Source organism: Alnus glutinosa, chromosome 7, assembly GCF_958979055.1.
Source record: "Alnus glutinosa chromosome 7, dhAlnGlut1.1, whole genome shotgun sequence".
Lineage (NCBI taxonomy): Eukaryota > Viridiplantae > Streptophyta > Magnoliopsida > Fagales > Betulaceae > Alnus > Alnus glutinosa.
Window position 1 is genome coordinate 20635853 of NC_084892.1, and position 21329 is coordinate 20657181.

Here is a 21329-nt window from a genome sequence, read left to right on the forward strand (position 1 = left end):
TGAGGTATAACTTTTTGCCAAATCACTCTAAAAGATTTAAATTTTTTATTTACACTATAGGACCGGACATCGGACATTAGTGATGGTAGTTTCAATTGTTACAAATAGATCATTCTGTTTATCTTCCATTAATTTTTTAATGATATTGCCATGTCATAACCCAGTCTGAAGGAGACACACATGAGAGGTGGGGTGGCTCGAGCGGTCTCGCTGGCCAATCCTTTTTTTTTTTTTATTACTTTTTTAAATTTATATTTATAATTATATTTTTTTTCATTTTCTTATTAAAAAAAATATGTATCACCTTATGACTAAGTATGATGTGCCAACACCTTCAAAAATATAATCAAAGTATTAAGAGCAAAAAGAGTTAGGGTGTGTTTGGCATTGCAATTTCATAGATAAAAATTACCATTTTAAACCAAATCTCAAAAAATGAATCATTTGAAATTGCGTTTCTAAAAAATTATGATTTGAAAACATAGAAAATATGCATTTTTAAATCACAAGCTATGTAATGCTTTTTTGAAAATGCACAATTTTAAAGGATAAAATATGATTTTTCCAAATGCTTAATTGTATTTTTAAGATTTACGTTTTCTAATCGCAGATTTTAAATTGTTATTTTTAAATTGCATTTTTTTAAGTCGCAAACCAAAATAGAGGTGCATTTGGCATTGTGATTTTATAGACAAAAAGTGAAATTTTAAACCAAATTGTAGAGAATGAATCGTATAGAATTGCGTTTTTAAAAAATTGAGATTTGAAAAACACAAAAAATTTGTTTCTTCAAATCGCAGGAAATGAATTTCTTTTCTTAAAAAAATACTATAATTTTACTAAATGCTTAACTATGATTTTAAAAATTATATTTTCTAATCACAAATTTTGAAATCGCAACATCAAGCAACCCTACCCACTTGTTCTTGTGCTCTTCTAGCCACGTCTGCAGAGTACGGAGATGGCATATGTTTGACCTTCCGAGTGGTTTAAGATGCAAGACTTTCCCAATAAACCCTCTAAAAGAAAGAATCTGAAATACTTTTTTTCCCCCTTGATTGTCACATCACTCCCTTTTCCATTTGCAAAATTCTCGAATCTTCAAAAAAGATCTGTCTTTTTTCTTCGGGTTCAACCCAAAACACTTCCTTCAGAGTCCAGACATTTCAGACTTGAACAGAAAGGTATGCCCTCCTTCCCATCCTTCTCTTTGTTGCCCTTGAAACTCTTTTATTTTTTCTTGTTTTATATCTTTTTTTTTTGTTATTATTATTATTATTATTTGTCTCTTTGAATTATATTCTGCACAATTTGATGTGGGTTTCATTATCGATGGAGATTTCGTGATTTTTTATTTTTAATTGCATTTTTAATGCTATGAAAGTTGTGGGTTCCTTTGGTTTTTGCTTGTACTAGGTCTATTGTCAGTTGGTTTATCGAGATTGTTTGTGATGGGAAGAGTGAGCCACATAAAAATCTTATATTACATGAATTAATAGATGATAGTGAGGCACGTTTATCTGTGCATTACCAATACAATAAGTGAATATAATCTAATAATAGCAGAAAAGAATGCACTCACAAAATTTTTTCCGAGTCTTTATTTGAAAATGTCGAAGTGGGATGTGGAAAGGACCGAAAAAATTATGAGCTTTTCACTTTGTTTAGAGGTCTTGCAATCACCACTTAAGAAATTGTTTCTTGGACGTTGGAATTTTAGGAGTTAGTGATGGCAAACCATGGAGGTTCGAGATGCATGATTAAAGGAAATTTTGGCTAGCAAGAATTAGCTTCTATTTTCTACTTGCCGATCTGATGTGGGACAAACAATGATCACAGCAGTACTCGGTGAAATTAGGGAAAAGTGAGGAGAAAGAAGCTAAAAGAAGAGAGAGAAGAAGCTAGAAAGAGGGAAGCCAGGAACATGGGAAAGAGAGAGAAGATAGAAGAAGCTAGGGGAAAGAGAGAGAAAGAAGAGGTGGAAGGGAAAATAATCAATTAGTCATATTTTAATTCCATCAAATTTTCCTCCATTGGTGTACAAAGCATGCTTAAGTAGACTCACGACTAAACCTTAGGGCAACACCCATTTATTGACTTACCTAACATAGGCAAGTAGGCAACACCATTTATTGAATTACCTAAAATAATTTAGGTCGGCACACATTTATTTCCATCAACACTGTGCGAAACTTGTGGGGTTGTCTTCATGCTGGCTGGTGTTACCTTCCTTCTAGCGGGGTGTCTGGTGGTATTCTTCTTTTACAAGACAAGAGGGTTGTGGAGAAGATTGAAGTGTATGTGGGGGAGTATGTTGTGGCCTGTCCTTTAGAAATATTGCTGATGATTTCACTTGGGCTTTTGCGGGGTTCTATGGTCCAAATATCGACAGTTGTAGAAGGTCTCTTTGGGAGGAGCTGGCTGGACTTCTTAGTTGGTGGGATTTGCCTTGGTGCATCGGAGGCGACTTCAATGTCTTCCGTTTCCCTTGCGAAAGATCGGGGGAAGCTCGTTTTCGCCCTGCGATGACGGAATTTTCAGACTTTATTTTTGAGTTGGGTCTCTTGGATCTTCCCCCTTCTAGGGGGCTATCTATGTGGTCCAACAATTCCTCTTGGTCCAGACTTGATCGGTTTCTCGTCTCTCTGGATTGGGAAACTAATTATCCTAGGCTCCTTTAGAAAAGGGTTCCAAGACTGTGCTCGGATCATTTTGCTATTATCCTTGACTGTGGTGGTATTCAAGAGGGCAAAAAACCTTTTAAATTTGAGAATATGTGGCGGAAAGAGGCTGGTTTTGTGGATAGGGTGAGGCAATGGTGGTCGTCTTATAGTTTTCAAGGCTCTCCCAAATTCATTTTGGCTCAGAAACTAAAGGCTTTAAAGTTCGATCTTATAAGGTGGAACGCTATAGTGTTTGGTAATATCGATTCCCTTAAACAGGCTTGCCTCGAGGAACTACACTCTTTTGATCGACTGGAGACAGAAAGAGCGCTAGACCCTAAAGAGAAGCTGAGTAAAAGTCTGATCTCCATTGACCGGGAAAAAATTACTCTTCAAGATGAAATTAGTTGGCGGCAAAAATCAAGGGTTCTTTGGCTTAAAGAAGGCGATAAATGTACAAAGTTTTTTCATCAGCTTGCTAACTCGAACCGGAGATTCAATTCTATAGAGTCGCTTTCTGTCAATGGCTCAATTACTTTTGATCCTTAAGTTATCAGAGATCACATTGTTAAGTTTTATGACTCTTTATTCTTTGAACATCACAACTGGAGGCCTAGATTAGATAACCTTGCTTTCGACTCTCTAGTGGTGGAGGCCGCCTCTCAGCTAGAGCTCTCGTTTGAAGAGAGGGAGGTTTTAGAGGTGGTGAAAGGTATAAATAGATATAAAGCCCTAGGCCCTGGTGGCTTCTCTATTGCTTTTTTTAAAGACTACTGTGATGTAATCAAATTTGATCTCATGAAGGTTTTCGAGAAAAGCCTTAATGCCTCCTTCATTGCTTTAATTCCGAAGAAAGTTAGGGCAATCGATATCTTTGACTTTCGGCTTATTAGTCTTATAAGTGGGGTTTATAAGATCATCGCTAAAGTCCTTGCTAATAGAATGAGTTCTATTATGGAAAAGATTATTTCTAAGCCTCAGAAGGCTTTTGTTTAAGGTAGGCAAATTTTGGATTATGTCCTCATAGCTAGCGAATGTTTGGACAGTCGTCTCAAGTTTTGGTGATCCTGGGTTACTTTGCAAGCTGGATATTGCAAAGGCTTTTGACCATGTCAACTAAAATTTTCTTTTGTACATAATGAGGTGTGGTTTCAGGGAGAAATGGTGCTCTTGGATAGCGCATTGCATATCTTTGGTTCGCTTCTCCGTTTTGGTAAATGGCTCTCCAGCTGGCTTTTTTAGTAGCTCTCGTGGGTTGAGGCAGGGCGACCCACTATCTCCTTTGCTCTTCTTTATTGTCATGGAGGCTTTGAGCAAAATTATCACTGCTACTGTTGATAGAGGTTTTCTCTCAGGCTTCTCTGTGGGTTCTAGGCCTCCAGCCGTAAATATCTCACACTTGTTGTTTGCAGATGATACTTTGATTTTTTGTGGGGCCAACCCTAATCAACTTCGTCATCTCTGAGTTCTACTCTTATTTTTTGAAGTTGTTTCTAGTTTAAAGGTTTATCTTGCTAAGTTTGTTTTGGTTTCGGTGGGTAATGTGGACAACATGGGTGAGTTGACTGGCATCTTAGGTTGTGGGACCTCTTCTCTTCCCTTGAAGTATCTTGGCTTTCTGCTAAGGGCTTCTTACAAGGCAAAGTCTATTTGGGATGTCATTGTGGAAAAGATGGAGCGTCGGTTGGCCAGTTGGAAACGGATGTATCTTTCCAAAGGCGGTAGGGTCACTCTTATTAAGAGCACACTTTCCAACCTACCTGAGTACTGTTTGTCCCTTTTCCCCATCCTTGCTAATGTAGCTAATTGAATGGAGAAACTCCAACGAGACTTTTTATGGGGAGGGATTGGTGACGAATTCAAATATCACCTTGTTAGCTGGGCTAAGGTTTGCTCCTCGATCTTTGTAGGAGGGTTGGGTATTTGTAACTTAAGAATGTTCAACTACACTCTTTTAGGTAAATGGTTGTGGTGCTTTGGTATTGAGAGAGATGCTTAGTGGAGAATTGTGGTGGATTCCAAATTTGGCTGTTTACGGGGTGGATGGTGCTCCCACGTTCCCATAGGAGCGTTTGGGGTGGGACTATGGAAGAATATTCGAAAAGGTTGGGAGACTTTTTCAGGTTACATCAAATTCGAAGTGGGGGATGGGACCATGATTAGTTTTTGGCACGATCTGTGGGTCGGGAATATGACTCTCAAGGCAACTTTTCCAGCTCTATTTGGTATAGCCGCAGCGAAGGACGCCTCTATTGCAAATAACCTAGAGTTCTTGGGTGGTTCCTACCAGTGGAACGTGAGCTTTGCTACAGAAGCGCATGATTGGGAGGTGGATGTTTTCGCTTCTTTCTTCCAGATGCTGGATTCAGTTATAGTTAGAAGAGGCGGCGAAGACAAGCTTTGGTTGGAAGGGACTCGTCCCAGAGGTACTCACTTTCCTTGGAAGTGTGTGTGGCGTAACCAAGCCCCCTCAAGGGCGGCCTTCTTTTCGTGGTCGGTAGCTCTTGGTAAGATCCTCACCTTAGACAACCTCAGGAAGCGTCATGTTATTGTGATAAACAGATGCTGCATGTGCAAGAAGACAGAGGAGTCTGTGGACCATCTTCTTTTCCATTGCGATGTGGCTTCTGCCTTGTGGTACTCTCTTTTCAGTCACTTTGGGTTGTCTTGGGCTATGCTACTATGGGTTATCGATCTACTTGCTTGCTGGTGGTCTTTAGGCCGGTCAAGGAGTACTACGGTGTGGAAAATGGCACCCACTTGCGTCTTTTGGTGCTTATGGAGGGAAAGAAATAACCGGAGCTTTGAGGACGTGTAGAAGATCCCTGAGGAACTTTTATCCTCCTTTTATCACACTTTGTATCTTTGGACTATAGTCTATGGCTTATGTGTTCTCCTTATCTTTTAGCTTTCTTGATTTCCTTACTTGTTTCGCTAGTTAGGCGTTTACTTTTATATACTTCCAGTGTTTTAATGTCCTCACGCTTTTAATTAGATTTGCTTATTACTTATAAAAAAAAAAATACGTTAGGTAAGTTAATAAATGGGTGTTTCCCTAGAGTTTAGTCGAAATCTATTTAAGTATGCATTGTACTCCAATGTAAGGGGACTTTGATAGAATAAAATTATGAGAAAATGATTTTCTCTCTTTGTCTTCTCACCTCACCTCACCTCTTCTCTCTCTCTCTCTCTCTCTCTAGCTTCTTTCTCTTTTTTTCTCTCTCTTCTCTTATCTTCTTTCTCCTCACTTTGCCCTAATTTTTTCCTAACTTTACTGTATAATTTTTGTGACTATTTTGTCTCGCTCACCATCAGCTTGACCATTGACAGGTTTACTTCTCGTTTAATGTAATAAGAAAGTTCCAGTCATCTCTTTAAATTTTGAAGTCTCTTTCCCATACAATAATGTCCTAACTAAGTGATCAAATGAAGGGAAAGTGATCTTAGTAGAAATATATTGCTTTGTCTTTCTCTTCAATTTTCACCCTAAAGTTTTAACAACTATGTATTCAACATGTTAAACTTGTTAAGATGCTCAAACATATCTATATCCTCCTCCATCGGTAAACTATATTATTGTCTCTTTACATACATATTTTTTGTAATCTGTTCTCCAATTTTTGCCATATTGTCTTAGGTTTTTCTTTATCAATAATATTATGGATGACTTCATCTGATAGGTTGAGACGAATTGCACCAGTAGCTAACATCCATCTCCTTCTACTCATCATCATCCATCTTCTGCGATTTCTTTGCCTTTCTCAATAACGCCTTATAGACTCTTTATTGAATAAGGAAATCTTTTATTCGTCCATGCTAGAGAGAGAGAGGAGTTGTGTTTGCCATTGAACTTTTCTACTTCATATTTGGTACTCACCATAATTACCTTAATTGATGATCTAAAAACTAAACCTTAGCTCTGATTCCACTTCGTGGGGAAATGCACACTTTTGAGAGTTTTTTTAGTGAGACCGTAATATTCTATAGTGGGATATCTCAACCCAAAAACTCAAGTTATAAGTTTGAGCCAAATTATATTATATTAAGAGTAAGTAGAGTGGGGAGTTTATTGTCATCTCACTTTTTCAGTTGTTTGGATTGTATGGGTTATGCCTCCGAAGGGTGAGAGATTTGTTGATGAGTTGCAAGGTACAATTGGGAAAGCGTAATGTTTTGGAACTGTGGAGGTTGGCTTCTTTATGATTAATGTAGTGTATTTTGAGAGAAATGAACATTAGAAGCTGTATAATATGTTGTTAGAGTTGAAGAATATGTTGTTCGATTCCCTTTATGTAAGGATGGTAGCATTTATTAGATTGCCTATTTCTAATTTCTCTTTGTTTTTGGAGTTTTATTCTTCTTTTTCTATACGTTAAGGGTTCTCTTGTATACTTCATATATACTTGGGTTGCGCCTCTTTGCCCTTTTAATGAATTTGAATTACTTATCAAAAAGAAAAAAAATGTACTCATGCTTGTAACATCTATCTAATGTGAGACTTAACCTTTTAATACTCACACTTGTATATTCATTAGAAAGATGGTAAAAGATAGTTGTGGTTTACTTGTTTTACATGTCTTTTGAAGCATATTTTGTGGGATTCTTCAGTGACAAAAGCTGATACATTGAGTCTAATCAACAAAACATGGGTTTTAGGATGGTCAAATCTTCAATGATGTGCTGCCTTTAAGAAAGTGTATGCTGCTTTCTTTGTAAATATTATGGGGCTCTTTTTTCTAGAAAAAGAACAGTTAGGGTGCGGAGAGGGGGGAGTGGGTTTTGTGAACAGATTTGTCTAGTTATCTGATGTCCATCGTGTCACATTAGAAAGGAACAAATCTAGTTTTGTGAACAGATTTCTTACCAACATTTTGAAAAAATTTCCCATGAAAAATGGTTCCCACAAGAATGAGACTTACGTTAGATGGCCAGGAAGACCTTAAGAATATTGTTTAGGGCTGCCTGCTATAAATATAGGTGGATTAAGCTTCAAGGAGAGTGCCGAGTTCTTAGAATATAACTGCAGGGAAACTGCATGGCAGGTACTGGAGGGGCTTTGGGGTTGTTAAGGTTAGGCTTCAATGATGGGAAGGTTTTATTGTTTTGAAAGAGTAGGGTTTGGGTTTTAATCATAGCAAGGAAAGATAAGTACTCAAGGCTGTTCAGGGGACTCTGAACTGCAACCCAAAAGACCATTTAACATCTATACTATCTGTCTTGTTTTTGACATCTAGAAGCTGCAAATTAGTTGGTTAGATATTCCTGGTTACAAGAATGAGCAAGCTCGAGGCACATTGATATCTCATTGTGATATTTCCGATCAATCTCCAGTTGTTGAACTTCATTCACCTCACTGCATGGCATGCTTTTCCCTTCTGGTCAATATCCAGTACAATGGATTTCTTTCTTGTAAGCTGATGAATTCTTTCTCACGTGGAGACTTGCTCTCCATCCTTAACTTTTTGTGCAGAGTGTTTTGAAGGCAATGTTTGTTGAGACTTGAGTCCGGAGACAATGGAAACTAATGGTAGCAATTCTAGTTCCCATGACAATCGACCTTCAGGAGGATCAAATAATTCTAGCACAGAGAAGCCCAGTGAGAAAGAGATCTTTGTTAACCATGGTATGTCTATTAGGGAAAAGCTTGTCTCTGTTATATATACTGTATAATTGCTTTCATGGACTGTGATATTAGTTATCAGTCTACCACTAGAACAAGTTATTTTGCGAACTTATACTAAAACAGACCTTTTCAATGTGCATGGTTAGGTGAAGACTTTAGCTGGGTGACCTGAAATCTGAATCATAGATAATAAACATAAAGTGATTAAATGTTGGAATTAGTATGTTAGAAATCCATTTTCTTGTTCTTTTGTTCCTCTGTAATTATATTTAAGACTGGAGAACTTGCTGATTGAATGGCTATAATTATGTTCATGATGCTATTTGGTATATTGTGAAATTGAGCGAAGTAATCCTGAGTATGGTTGAACTTGTTTGAACTTTATTCAACAGCAAGCGTTTTATGGTGTTAAATACATACTAAGGGTCTGTTTGTTTTGATTGAAAATGAACTTTGTATGATGGAGCTCATTTTAGGGTGAGGTGAGAATGAACGTTTGGGTGAGTACGTTATGGGCTTTTAGTTAAAATGGTGAGTATGAGATGACAGTTGCACTCTAGATAAGAGCTTTTCCACAAGACTTGTAAGACGTTTATCTGGCTGACTTATAGAACTTCTTGTTTGCTGGAGGTTTGCTGATGCACTTTCTTGTTACTACTTAATGCGCTTAGTGCTGTCAAAAAGTTCCTTCCCCCTCGTTAGAAGTTTTGAAGTAAAAGCCTTTGCTTCTGATGGATGACCTTACTGTGCAGCTGCGATAACTTGGCATGAGAGAAGAAGAGAATGGATTGGGGACCAGTCTAAAAAATCACAAAGAGCACGTAGAGAACCGATTATGAGGTATATACATCTTTTAATTTTTTTAAAAAAATTTTACTGGATGTTCATGGTTAAAACACTTTGGCAGGTGCCAGTTTTGTAGTCCACTGCCACAATTTACTTTATCTGACCTGCTTTGAGATCTATGTGGATATGCTTCTGGTTTCTTTCAATATAGCAACATCAGGAAAATGTAGCATTCTAATGCATGTGCATGTCTACTTGCATAAAACCATTAAACTAACCATTGGTTGTCATTTATATTTTCTTTCCGGGTTGTAGGGTTAGGCATTCATTATCCTTTCAAGTTGTGACGTGAACTTAGTAGTTCTGCCAATCTTGGTTGGAACTTTACTTGTGAGTTCCTAACTTCCCTTTGCAATTTTGAGAGGAAGATGGATTCATATACATCCAAAAGCTTGAAGACTGATTACTTTATTAAATTTTCAGAAAGGATAAAAAATGTTACCACCATATAGTGAGGGAATTTGGAGTCAAACAATTAGAAAGGATATATCAGAGAACAGATAAATTTTAATGAAATTTTATTACTCATCAGAAAATAATTGGGGAGAGAGAAAAGGGACAAAAAGGTATGCCGATATTGAACGGACAGTGCTTGGAATGAGATGTGTTCGTCAGTAGGGTAGTCCATGGATGATTATTCTTTGTTAAGCATCATCTAAAACCAAATGGCCTCTTGTGAAACATCAGAAACTCAACCATAAAATTTAATGTAATCAAAATCTTTTTTTTTGGGATAAGAATTCATTAAAAAGTGCAGAGGGGCTCAACCCTAGTACATATGAAGTATACAAAAGTGCCCTTAGTCAGAGGAAAGAAACGAACAAGAAAGTAAAAAATCAGCAAAGGGCTATGCACCGGCACCGAAAGATATAACATATTAACCACATATCTACAAAGCGCCCCAACCGGAACCTCCACATCCTCAAAAAGCCTAGAATTTTTCTCAAATCACAAGCTCGACAAAACACATAAAGGTACCTGCTTTCAAATACGGTTAATAGGATCACGACCCAGCAAGGTGCCCTAACCACTTAATAAATCCAAGACACTATTAGGCATAACCCACTCCACCCCAAACAAGCTATAAAAAGAACTCCAAACAACTCGTGCCACGTTACAATGAAAAAAAAGGTGATCAACGGATTCTCCATACTTCTTACACATAACTCACCACTCTACCACCACAATACCACGCCTTCCTAAATTGTCATATGTTAAAATTCTTCCTAAAACCGTTGTCCAAACAAAGAATGCCACCTGCTTCGGAGCTTTAACACGCCATATATCATTTCAAGGAAAAGAAGTCACCTCGTGACAAACTAAAGCTTTATAGAAAGTCTTCACTTCAAAATTCCTCCTCTTAGAAAGATGACACCACCCTATCAACCTCCCAATGCCGAATCCGAATAGAGTATAACTGTTCATAGAAGGACATCACCATCTCCACCTCCCAATCTTGAGCATAGTGCGAAAATAGAACATTCCAATGAGCTGCGCCTCCTACCACAAACAAATTATTTTTTTTGATAAGTAAAATATATAAAAAAGGCGCAAAGGGGCGCAACCCAAAGTACACAGGAAGTATACAAGGAACCCCTAATGAAACGAACATAGAGAACATCTATCTAAGAAATCTAAATAGGAACAATCATACAATAACTTAAATCTATCTTTCCACAAAAACAGCATTTGAAGCATCCACTATCTTCAAAACAGTGAGCATTCCGTTCCCTCCAAACGCACCACATCAAACACAACGGAGCCATGCGCCAAATTTGAATCGCAGTCCGATTACCCTTCTGGCCCCTCCAACTCCCCAACATGTCTATCACCGACCCCGGCATAACCCACTCCACCCCAAACAATTGCAGCAGAGCCCTCCACAAATCTGTAGCCACCATACAATGCAGAAACAAATGATCAATAGATTCTCCAGCTGTCTTACACATAGAACACCAATCCATGCCGATAATGTTTCTCTTTCGAAGGTTATCCAAAGTTAAAGATTTCCCTAAAGTAGCCGTCCAAACAAAGAAAGCCACTCTTGAGGGAACATTAACTTTCCAAATACTTTTCCACGGAAAAGAAGACTGAGTAGGACTAGACAACAACTTATCGAATGACTTAACCTCAAAAGATTTCTTTCTCGCTGGCACCCAACACAACTTATCCTCGCCCTCGCTGCTAACTTTGAGGGATTACAACATCCCAAAGAACCTACTAACCACTTCGACCTCCCAATCATGAACTGAACGAGAAAAGACCATATTCCATAAGATGGTGCCATTTTGTCTTTGCATGATATCCTCCACCCAAGCATCCTTATTTCGAGCAATCAGGAACAAATCTGGAAAGAGGATCTTCAAGGGAGTTTCCCCACACCAAACATCATGCCAAAACAGAACTTTCGAACCATTCCCGATCTCATATCTCACATGCGCAGCAAAAGTATCCCATCCCCTCCTAATACTTTTCCACACGCCAAACCCATAAGAACCCCCCACCTCCTTAGAACACCAACCACCCCTCAAACTACCATATTTGACATCCACCACCTTTCTCCAAAAAGCATTTCTCTCCATAGCATATCTCCATAACCATTTACCCATCAAGGCTTTGTTGAACATAACCAAATTTCTCACTCCAAGCCCCCTCGACGCTTTAGAGGAGCAAATCGTACGCCAATTAACCAAATGAAATTTAAATTCATCACCAACACCACCCCAAAGGAAATCTCTCTGAAGCTTCTCCAATCGATTAGCCACTCCCACAGGAATAGGGAAAAGAGAAAGAAAGTACGTAGGTAAGCTTGAAAGAGTACTATTAATCAAGGTTAACCTCCCCCCTTTAGATAAACACACCTTCTTCCACCCCGCTAGTCTAGCTTCCATCTTCTCAATAACATTGTTCCACATATTAGGATCTTTATATTTTGCACCCAACGGAAGGCCCAAATACTTAATCGGCAGCAAGGCCACACCACACCCAAGGATAGTAGCCAACTCCTCGACATCCCCAACCTCACCCACCGGAACCATCTCAGTTTTGGATAAATTGATTCTCAGACCCGAAACTGCTTCAAAACAAAGCAGCAAACACCTCAAATCTCGGATTTGATCAACAACAGGATCACAGAAAATCAACGTATCATCCGCAAATAATAAGTGGGAAACCATCAGAGCATCATGGGAACTCGAATCCACTGAGAAACCCGATAACCGCCCACTATCAACTGCCGCGTAAGTCATCCGACTGAATGCCTCCATCACCATTACGAACAGGAGCGGGGACAAAGGATCCCCTTGTCGAAGACCCCGAGAACTACGAAAGAACCCCGAAGGCGACCCATTAATATTAATGGAAAAATAGACAGTAGAGATGGAATGAGCAATCCAGCCAACCCATTTCTCCCCAAAACCACATCTTTTTAAAACATAAAGCAGGAACTCCCAATTGACATGATCATACGCCTTCTCCAAGTCCAATTTACAAATAATGCCCGGAATTCCAGAACGAATCCTACTATCCACGCATTCATTGGCCACCAAAACAGAATCCAAAATTTGCCTCCCCTGAATAAACGCATTCTGAGACTGAGAAACAACCTTCCCCAAAACCACCTTCAACCTATTAGCCAGAATCTTAGAGATGATTTTGTACGTACCACCTATTAAACTGATAGGACGAAAATCCTTGATATCCACCGCTCCAGCCTTCTTAGGAATCAACGACACAAAAGTTGCATTAAGGCTCTTTTCAAATTTACCGGTAGAATAAAACTCCTTAAGAACCGCAAAAATATCATTCTTCAAAATCTCCCAACACTTCTGAAAGAAAGCCATCGAGAAACCATCAGGCCCCGGCGCCTTATCCCCTTTGAAGTTCTGGATAACCACCCAAATTTCGTCTTCCTCAAACTCCCGTTCCAACCATCTTCTATCTTCTTCATCAATGGAGGAAAAAGATAAGTCATCTACCCTTGGTCTCCACTGAAATTGCTCACTATGTAGCTTCGCATAGAAATCCACAATGTGATCTTTGATTACAGTCCTATCCTCAGTCAATTGACCATCCACCACCAGAGCCTCTATCATATTATGCCTTCTATGAGAATTAGCCATTCGGTGAAAAAATTTAGTGTTGCTGTCCCCCTCTTTTAACCACAAAGCCCTAAACTTCTGTCTCCAACTCACCTCTTCAAGAAAGACATGCTTCTCTAAATTTCTGGAAGTTTCTTCTCTCTTTAGTTTCTCTTCGTCAGATAACGGCCTCTCCTCTGCAATCAAATCCAGCTCACACAGATCATACTGAAGTTTCTTTTTATTAGCCCCTACATTCCCAAACACTTCCTCATTCCATTGTTTAAGGTCAAGTTTCAAAGCTTTTAACTTTCGAGCGAACACATAACTCGGCGAACCTTCATACACATACGAACTCCACCAACCCTTCACCAGCTCCACAAAACCATCCGCTTGCAACCACAAACAAATTATCCACCATCCAAGCATCAGGAGAACTTGCAATAGTGTACAAAGCTGAATAACAGAGCTTGATAGGCCTGTCCCCACATCATAAATCATGCCAATAGCGAATATGAGACCCATCACCTACCTTGAAACGCAAGTACTTGGTAACAGTATCCCACCCCCTTTGAATAAACTTCCAATCACTCATACTATAAGGCCCGTCACCGGTAATGAACATCAACCTCCCCTCACACTCCCATACTTCACCTCAATCACCGATCTCCCCAAACCATCGCGCTCTTGAGAAAACCTCCCCATCCACTTCCCCAATAAGGCTTGATTAAAATTAATAACATTACGAACTCCCAGTCCACCAGCCTTGATTGGAGTACAAACTCGATGCCAACTGACTAAATGAAATTTAGTCTCATCCCCCATTCCATTCCACAGAAATTCCCTTTGATGTCGCTCAAATTTCTTAGCTACACTCACAGGAATAGGGAATAGAGATAAATAATAAGTAGGAATGCTAGAAAGAGTATTGTGAATCAATGTCACCCTACCACCCTTGGGTAAATAAAGTTTTTTCCAACTAGCCAACCTTCATTCCACCTTTTCAATAACCCCATTTCAAACAGAAATAGATTTGAACGACACCCCCAACGGCATACACAAATAAGTCATTAGCAGAGACCCAATACGACAACCCAAAATATGTGCCAAAGACTCCACATCTTCCACCTCGCCAATAGGGACCAATTCAGATTTGCCTAAATTGATCCTCAACCCTGACACCACTTCAAAACATTAGAAAGTACACCTCAAATTTCGAACATGTTCGGCCTATTCTCCACAAAAAATTAAGGTATCATCCGCAAACAGCAAATGATTGACCACTAAAGCTTCATTATCCCTAATTCCCACCGAGAAACATGACAACAATCCTTGGAGCATAGACGCATTCAACATCCTACTAAGCGCTTCCATAACCACTACAAACTGCAAAGGAGAAAGAGGATCACCTTGCCTAATCCCTCGCGAGCTCTGAAAAAAACCTCTAGGGGAGCCATTAACCAATATGGAAAATTTTACCGTTGATACACAAAATTTAATCCAATCCCTCCACCTCTCCCCAAACCCACACCTCTTAAGCATGTAAAGTAAGAAATCCCAATTCACATAATCATATGCTTTCTTCAAATCCAGCTTGCACAATAACCTAGCCTCCCCTGACTGCATTTGGCTATCCAGACATTCATTGGCTATAAGAACTGAATGCAAGATTTACCATCCACCAATGAAAGCATTTTGAGAGCTTGAAATAATCTTACCCAACACTGATTTGAGCCTATTAGCAAGGACCTTAGAAATAATTTTATAGACCCCTCTCACCAAACTGATAGGCCTAAAGTCCTTAACCTCCACTGCATCTGCCTTCTTAGGTATTAAGTGTTCAATCTGACTGGGGTCGTGATCCATGGCTTCCGACTCCGAATCCTCTACCACATCGGCAGCTTCTCATGCTTCACAGCATCCCCCACCACCCGTTCAGCCCCCTGTTATCTTTGCAGTCCCAAATATGAACCATAATCTCAGTATTAAACTTACCAAAGGCAACTTCATGGCCTAGCGAACTCAGATTCTTGCGTATATCAAAGGCCAAGACGCTTATGGCTTTCTCGATGGTTCTTCTCCACCGCCTGCCCAGACGATTCCCAATCCCAGCACTATTGTCGGAGCACCAGCCACCGTCGTCAACCCAGAATTCCTCGCTTGGAATCAACGGGATTAGATGATCCTTAGTATTTTAATTTCTACACTGTCCGAGCCCTATGTCGTCCATGCAGTCGGCTCTCCCTCGGCTTCTTCTCTCTGGAACACACTGCTCACCATGTTTGCTTCTCAGGCCCGTGCTCGGGTCATGCAAATTTATTTCCAGCTCGCAACGGTCAAGAAAGGCAGTAGCTCGATCACCGAGTACTTTCAGACCATCAAGATACTCAGTGATACGCTTGCGGCCGTCGGACAGCCTCTCAATGATTTTGAGAGCGTATCCTTTCTCCTTAAAGGACTCGGCTTCGAATATGATCCTTTTGTGACCTCGGTCACAACCCGAGTCGACCCACTGTCCTTTGATGAACTTTATGGCCACTTCCTTGCTCACGAGATGCGCCTCGAACAACAAGCATACTCCGATGCTGATTGGGTCGGATGTTCAGATGATCGCCGCTCTACAGGTGCCTATTGTGTCTACCTTGGCTCTAATTTAATCTCCTGGAGTTCACGTAAACAACCGACAGTTTCAAGATCCTCCACTGAGGCCGAATACAAAGCAGTTGCAAATACCACAACAGAACTTCTTTGGATACGTGCACTTCTTCAAGAACTCAGGATTGGACAGTCTACTCCACCAATACTTTGGCGTGACAATATTGGAGCCACCTACATGTCGGTCAATCCAGTCTTTCATGCACGTACGAAACATGTGAAGATCGATTTTCACTTTGTCCGTGACTGAGTTGCTGATAAATCCTTAGTGGTTCAGTTTGTTCCAAGTTCGGATCAGATTGCTGATGTTCTTACTAAGCCCCTTGTTTCCGCCAAGTTTCAAAACTTTTGTTACAAGCTCAACGTGCGATCTCCCCCGTTGATCTTGAGGGAGGATATTAATGCAACTACAACACAAGACTCTCATACCAAGTATGAGTCTTGTGCGGCACAATTCTATCCGAAAGTGGTTGATAAGAAGTCTATCTCATCCGGTCTCATCCAGACTCCTGGTTCTAAGCTAGAGTCCTAAGTCTAATTGTATGCTAAATAGATGGGAGTTAAAAAGTCCTACTTTTAGTATGTATAGGAGTCTTAATCTATTATGATCAGCGTGTATAGGAGTCCTAGTCTATTATGAACCTTGTAATTCTCCTATAAATATTCAATGAATGCTTAGCTATAGAGTAAGGTTTTACAGCCTAATATATTTGTTCTATCAGTGAAACAAAAGTTGCATTCAAACTCTTCTCAAACTGGCAACTATTATGAAATTCTGAAAAAACTGCCATAATATCTTTTTTGAGAACCCTCCAACATTTCTGAAAGAAAGCCATAGAAAAGCTATCTGGACCTGGTGCCTTATCCCCGTTCATCTCCCGCACCACCTCCCACACCTCTTGCTCTTCAAAGACACGTTCTAACCAAAGACACTCATTTGCATCTATGGAAGAGAAAGAAATCTCATCCACCCTAAGCCACCACGAACTCTGCTCAGTGTACAGTATGTCATAAAAATTCACAATATGATCCTTAATTTCCACCGGATCAATAGACATAGCCCCATTGATCCTCAAAACTCCCACATGATTGTACCTCCATGCGAATTAGCCACCCTGTGAAAGAATTTAGTGTTATTATCCCCTTCCTTCAGCCACAAAGCCCGAGATTTTTGCCTCCAATTAACCTCCTCAAACAGGAGTGTTTTTTCCAGCTCCCTAATCATATCTGACTTCTGTACCCGCTCCTCCTCCACTAGCCCCCGATCTTCTTCAAAACACTCTAACTCTTTAATACCTTCCAATAATTCCTCCTTCCCCACATTACCGAAGACCTCCGCATTCCATTTCTTCAAGTCCAGCTTTAAAGCTTTCAACTTGTTAGCTAGCACATAACTTGGTAGACCTTAAAAATCATAAGACTCCCACCAACGTTGCTCTTGTTCCACAAAGCCATCGGATTTCAGCCACATGTTTTCAAATTTGAAGTATCTTTTCCCTTCTTGCGTTCCACAATCCAACATCAAAGGGAAATGGTCCGATAAAAGTCTAGGCAAACGACTTTGTGACACATCAGGGTAATGTTCTTCCCACTCCGGAGATAACAGAAACCTATCAATTTTAGGCCATACCTAATTATTGGACCAAGTGAATAGCCCTCCTTGGAGAAGAATATCCACCAAACTCTGCCCATGTATGAACTCTGAAAAATCTTCCACAGCAGCAGAAAAACCACCAGCTCCCGATCGCTCACTTGGAAACTGCACCACCCAAAGCACTACGGCCTATCCCACTAACTCATTAATCCAGCCATTTCATCCCACAACACCCTCCTTTCCCCATCATCATTAGGTCCATACACACCCCTAAACGCCCACATAAAATTATCATCAGCGTTATGCAACGAAACAGCTAAAGTATACCGTCCCACGCATTCATCCACCTTCTCCACAGTCCTCCTATCCCACATAATCAAAATCCCATCTGATGCCCCACTAGCCCCCATATAACACCAATCTACATGTTGGCAACCCCATAAACTTCGAACCACCACTCTAGTAATGGCTTTCATTTTTGTCTCCATCAAACACACCAAATCAACTTTCCAATCTCTAATGAGCCCTTTAATACTCAATCTTTTATCCAGCTCATTAATCTCCCTTACATTCCAAGATAGTATTTTAAGCTTCATTAACACATGACACGCTCCTACTCTTTCCTCTTCTTCTATTAGATTGCTCCCCCTTCTTGTCATAGTTAGTGGAACAATCCAGCCGCTTAATCTTCCTATGGCCTTTCACTCCTGAAACTGTGGTAACCATAGCCAAAGAATCAGCCAAGGATTGGACCCGCCTGGCTTCAATTTCTTCAAACAATGCCAACAATTTATCTTCATATTGGTCACATGACACTCCTACTAATTTGTAGTAACCCTTCACCCTCTCCATCACCCATCTAGGAGACACATTTGAACTTGAATCCTTGTCCATCTCCACTGCCAAAGGCATAACCGATAACGGGCCAAAACCCTCCACCTCATCGCCTACTCCACCCTCCACAAATTCAGAACTGAATTAAGATGGGACAACAAAAGAGGACAGCTCCTTTGAGCCCTCCTGCTCTCTAGAAATGCCCACCAAAGAAAATCCCTCCCCCCCAATACATCCAACTCCCTTTTTACCCTACTGAAGCTCAACCCTCTGACAGGGCTCTACCTTGTTTCTATGTGCTGTGTGGGAAATAAATATGAAATCCATGCTTAAATATATTCACATACGTGAAAAAACAAAGTATTGTATCATCATAACAAGAATTCTTCAAGATTTGACTTTTAGTATAAGGAAAATAATGCTCCCAAATTCTCTCTCATATTCATCAGGCTTTGTTTGTACCTTTCTCTTGACCAAATTTTTCCATCAATCTTTGATTCTAGTTTCTTTTAATAGAAAACTGGTCTGGACTTTCTGACATGTTTGGTGTTTGAGAATGGGGATCATGAGAGAGATTTCTGAGAGTCTCAGTAGCATCCCCTCCCAGTTTGAATGCATATTGACTGACCTTTTGCTTTTGTTTTTCGCCTTAAACACATGAAATCTATTAATATTTGAAGGTCAAAAGCCTTTTTTCTTAGTTGCTTGAGAGGTTGGCTTTTTCGGGTAAAAGGGAGACAGGAGAATCAGCATCATATTCGTGTATAGGTCTTGTATGTAATGTGCGTATGATCTTTTGCAGCTGGACCACTACTTACGAAGATTTGCTTTTGTCTACTGAACCTTTTCAGCAGCCAATACCCTTAGCTGTAAGTTTAGTAGATGCTCTCTTTATTCTTCCTCACATTCTCACTTTTGGAACAATTTTGATATGAACATTATTCCTGGATGGATTCTTCAGGAGATGGTAGATTTTTTAGTTGACACCTGGAATGAAGAAGGCCTCTATGACTAGCTAATTGGAATTGTCTAGTGGTCCGAAGAATTTTGCACAGTTTTGTTTGTGCAGATTGATGATGAAGCAGCCATAGGTTATAAGAATTTTTAACCCTGAAATTGATTTAGTGATGTTATAGTTGATCTGTCTTGTTATGAGTTTACTTGGTAGAAGTTATTGCACAGAAAATTTGGGTTAAGAGTTCAGGGACATCTAGAGGACTATTAATCTCAGCATGCTCCTAATCCCCAGCTAAACATTTATGTATTTTAACTAACCAGTTTTGGAGTAAGGTTGATTCTGATTTGGGGTAAATTTACTTCTTGCTCTATTTGAAATTCTTTCCTTCTGCAATTGTAATTGGAGGTGTCGAGATTATTCATTTATATGGTTATTCTATTATTATTTTAAAAGTAACAACATGCAAATAATTGTTATCTTCAATTGATCAGCTAAGGGCCAAAATCATACGAGTTTTCTAAAATATATTTGGAGTTGAAGTAGAGCTTTACTATAGTCGAGTCAAGTGGAATATTGAATGTTTGAATTCGGTTCGGCAAATAATTAGATGAGGTTGAGCTTGAGTCGAGCTTGACTAACCTTGTGTGAACTCGGCTCAGGCAGCATGGGAAATGTCCGCATCTCGTTGAAGTTGAGTTTGATCTCGAGTCCATTAATTTATCTAAGCAACTCAAATGATGTGTATTAGGTTGCATGTTCATTTCTAAGCAAAGCATTTATCTCTTTTTTTTTTCTTCTTTTTTTTTTTTCTTTTTATTTTGGGTAATTTATATCATTTGTTCATTCTTAACAACTTACATCATTACATTGAAAATTTATAAATAACACGTCTATAACATGTACAAAAGAGACAAAATAATTACAAAACAATTTTTTTTTTAAATAATACATGTCCATAACATATCCAAAAAGACAGAATAACGGTTTACAAATTTATAAATAATTATGTCCATAAGCTGCCCAATACATTACACTATTATAGCCGAGTTGCCCCGGGCTATAATAGTGGTTTGGCCACCAATAATGGTTAGTTTGGGGTAATCAAATCACTCTTTAGGCATCGAGATCGTTCGGTTACCCTTAATTTTCACCATTACCATTATTTCTTATTTATTACTTAAGACTTTGTTGAGGCGGTTAAAGGGTCGCAACTCTCTCTTTCTCGAGGAGAATGATCTTTACCAAGCTCTCAATTGACTCAGGCATCGGAGGTATTTCTACCAGCTAATTTCGTTAGGCCACTAAGCCATACGTATGAATTAAGTTGATTAAGTTGGATAGAGAATAGAAAATGAGCAATTAAAACGTGATGTTGAAATGTGTTTTCTTAACTTGTGTGAATTCTTCTGTTGCCTCTGTGGGTGGGCAAAAGGAAGGCGACAACTAAGGCTGCTGGTCCAACTTAGACGTGCATTCAAATGCAAGAATTCCTAATATTTTCTTCCTCTTTCCTTGGAAGTTTCTTCAACCCCGTTAATGACGGGACCAAATGCTACTTCTACTCCTGTCTAACTTTGACAAACAAGAAAAGAAACATTAACATAAATTAAATAAATAAATCATCAATGGAGTTGAACGACCGATATTATAACTTTTACTATAAAGTTATTCACAAACTGACGTGACTATTCATAATTGATTATATAATTAAGCAAAAAATCTGGTTAATAAACAACTTGCTCAGTAGTTACAGTACCTATGAGGAAAACTGGACAATACTCTTAATTATTTCATCAATTATACATTATCACATCAATTTGTAGTACTGCTTCAAACATTTTCCTTATCAACAACTTCTTGCACCCATAAATTGATGACTTGCATACTAGTTTTCCATAAGTTCCTATTTGTCCTATGCCACCCCAAAAAAAAAAAAAAAAAAAAAAGGAAGAAAAGAAATCCAATAATATATCCTTTGTCAAAGAAGAAGAAGAAGAAGAAATTTCTAATTACTAAGTCTACTACTCCACATGGGTGTTTTGTTAACAATAGAATATTGAGTCTCTTTGGGAAGTTT

General features: G+C 39.2%; 2 protein-coding genes across 2 annotated transcripts; both read left to right on the top strand.

The window, feature by feature from the left end:
* Positions 1–996: 996 nt before the first annotated feature.
* On the top strand, positions 997–19606 carry LOC133873495 (uncharacterized). The gene is made up of 5 exons (XM_062311195.1): positions 997–1184; positions 8134–8286; positions 9039–9126; positions 19097–19163; positions 19256–19606. Exons 2-5 carry the CDS (start codon positions 8178–8180, stop codon positions 19307–19309), a joined length of 318 nt encoding a protein of 105 aa, XP_062167179.1. The 5' UTR covers positions 997–1184; positions 8134–8177; the 3' UTR covers positions 19310–19606.
* Positions 3802–4729, top strand: LOC133873310 (uncharacterized). Its single transcript, XM_062311029.1, has 3 exons — positions 3802–4047; positions 4168–4461; positions 4622–4729. Exons 1-3 carry the CDS (start codon positions 3802–3804, stop codon positions 4727–4729), a joined length of 648 nt encoding a protein of 215 aa, XP_062167013.1.
* Positions 19607–21329: the final 1723 nt, after the last annotated feature.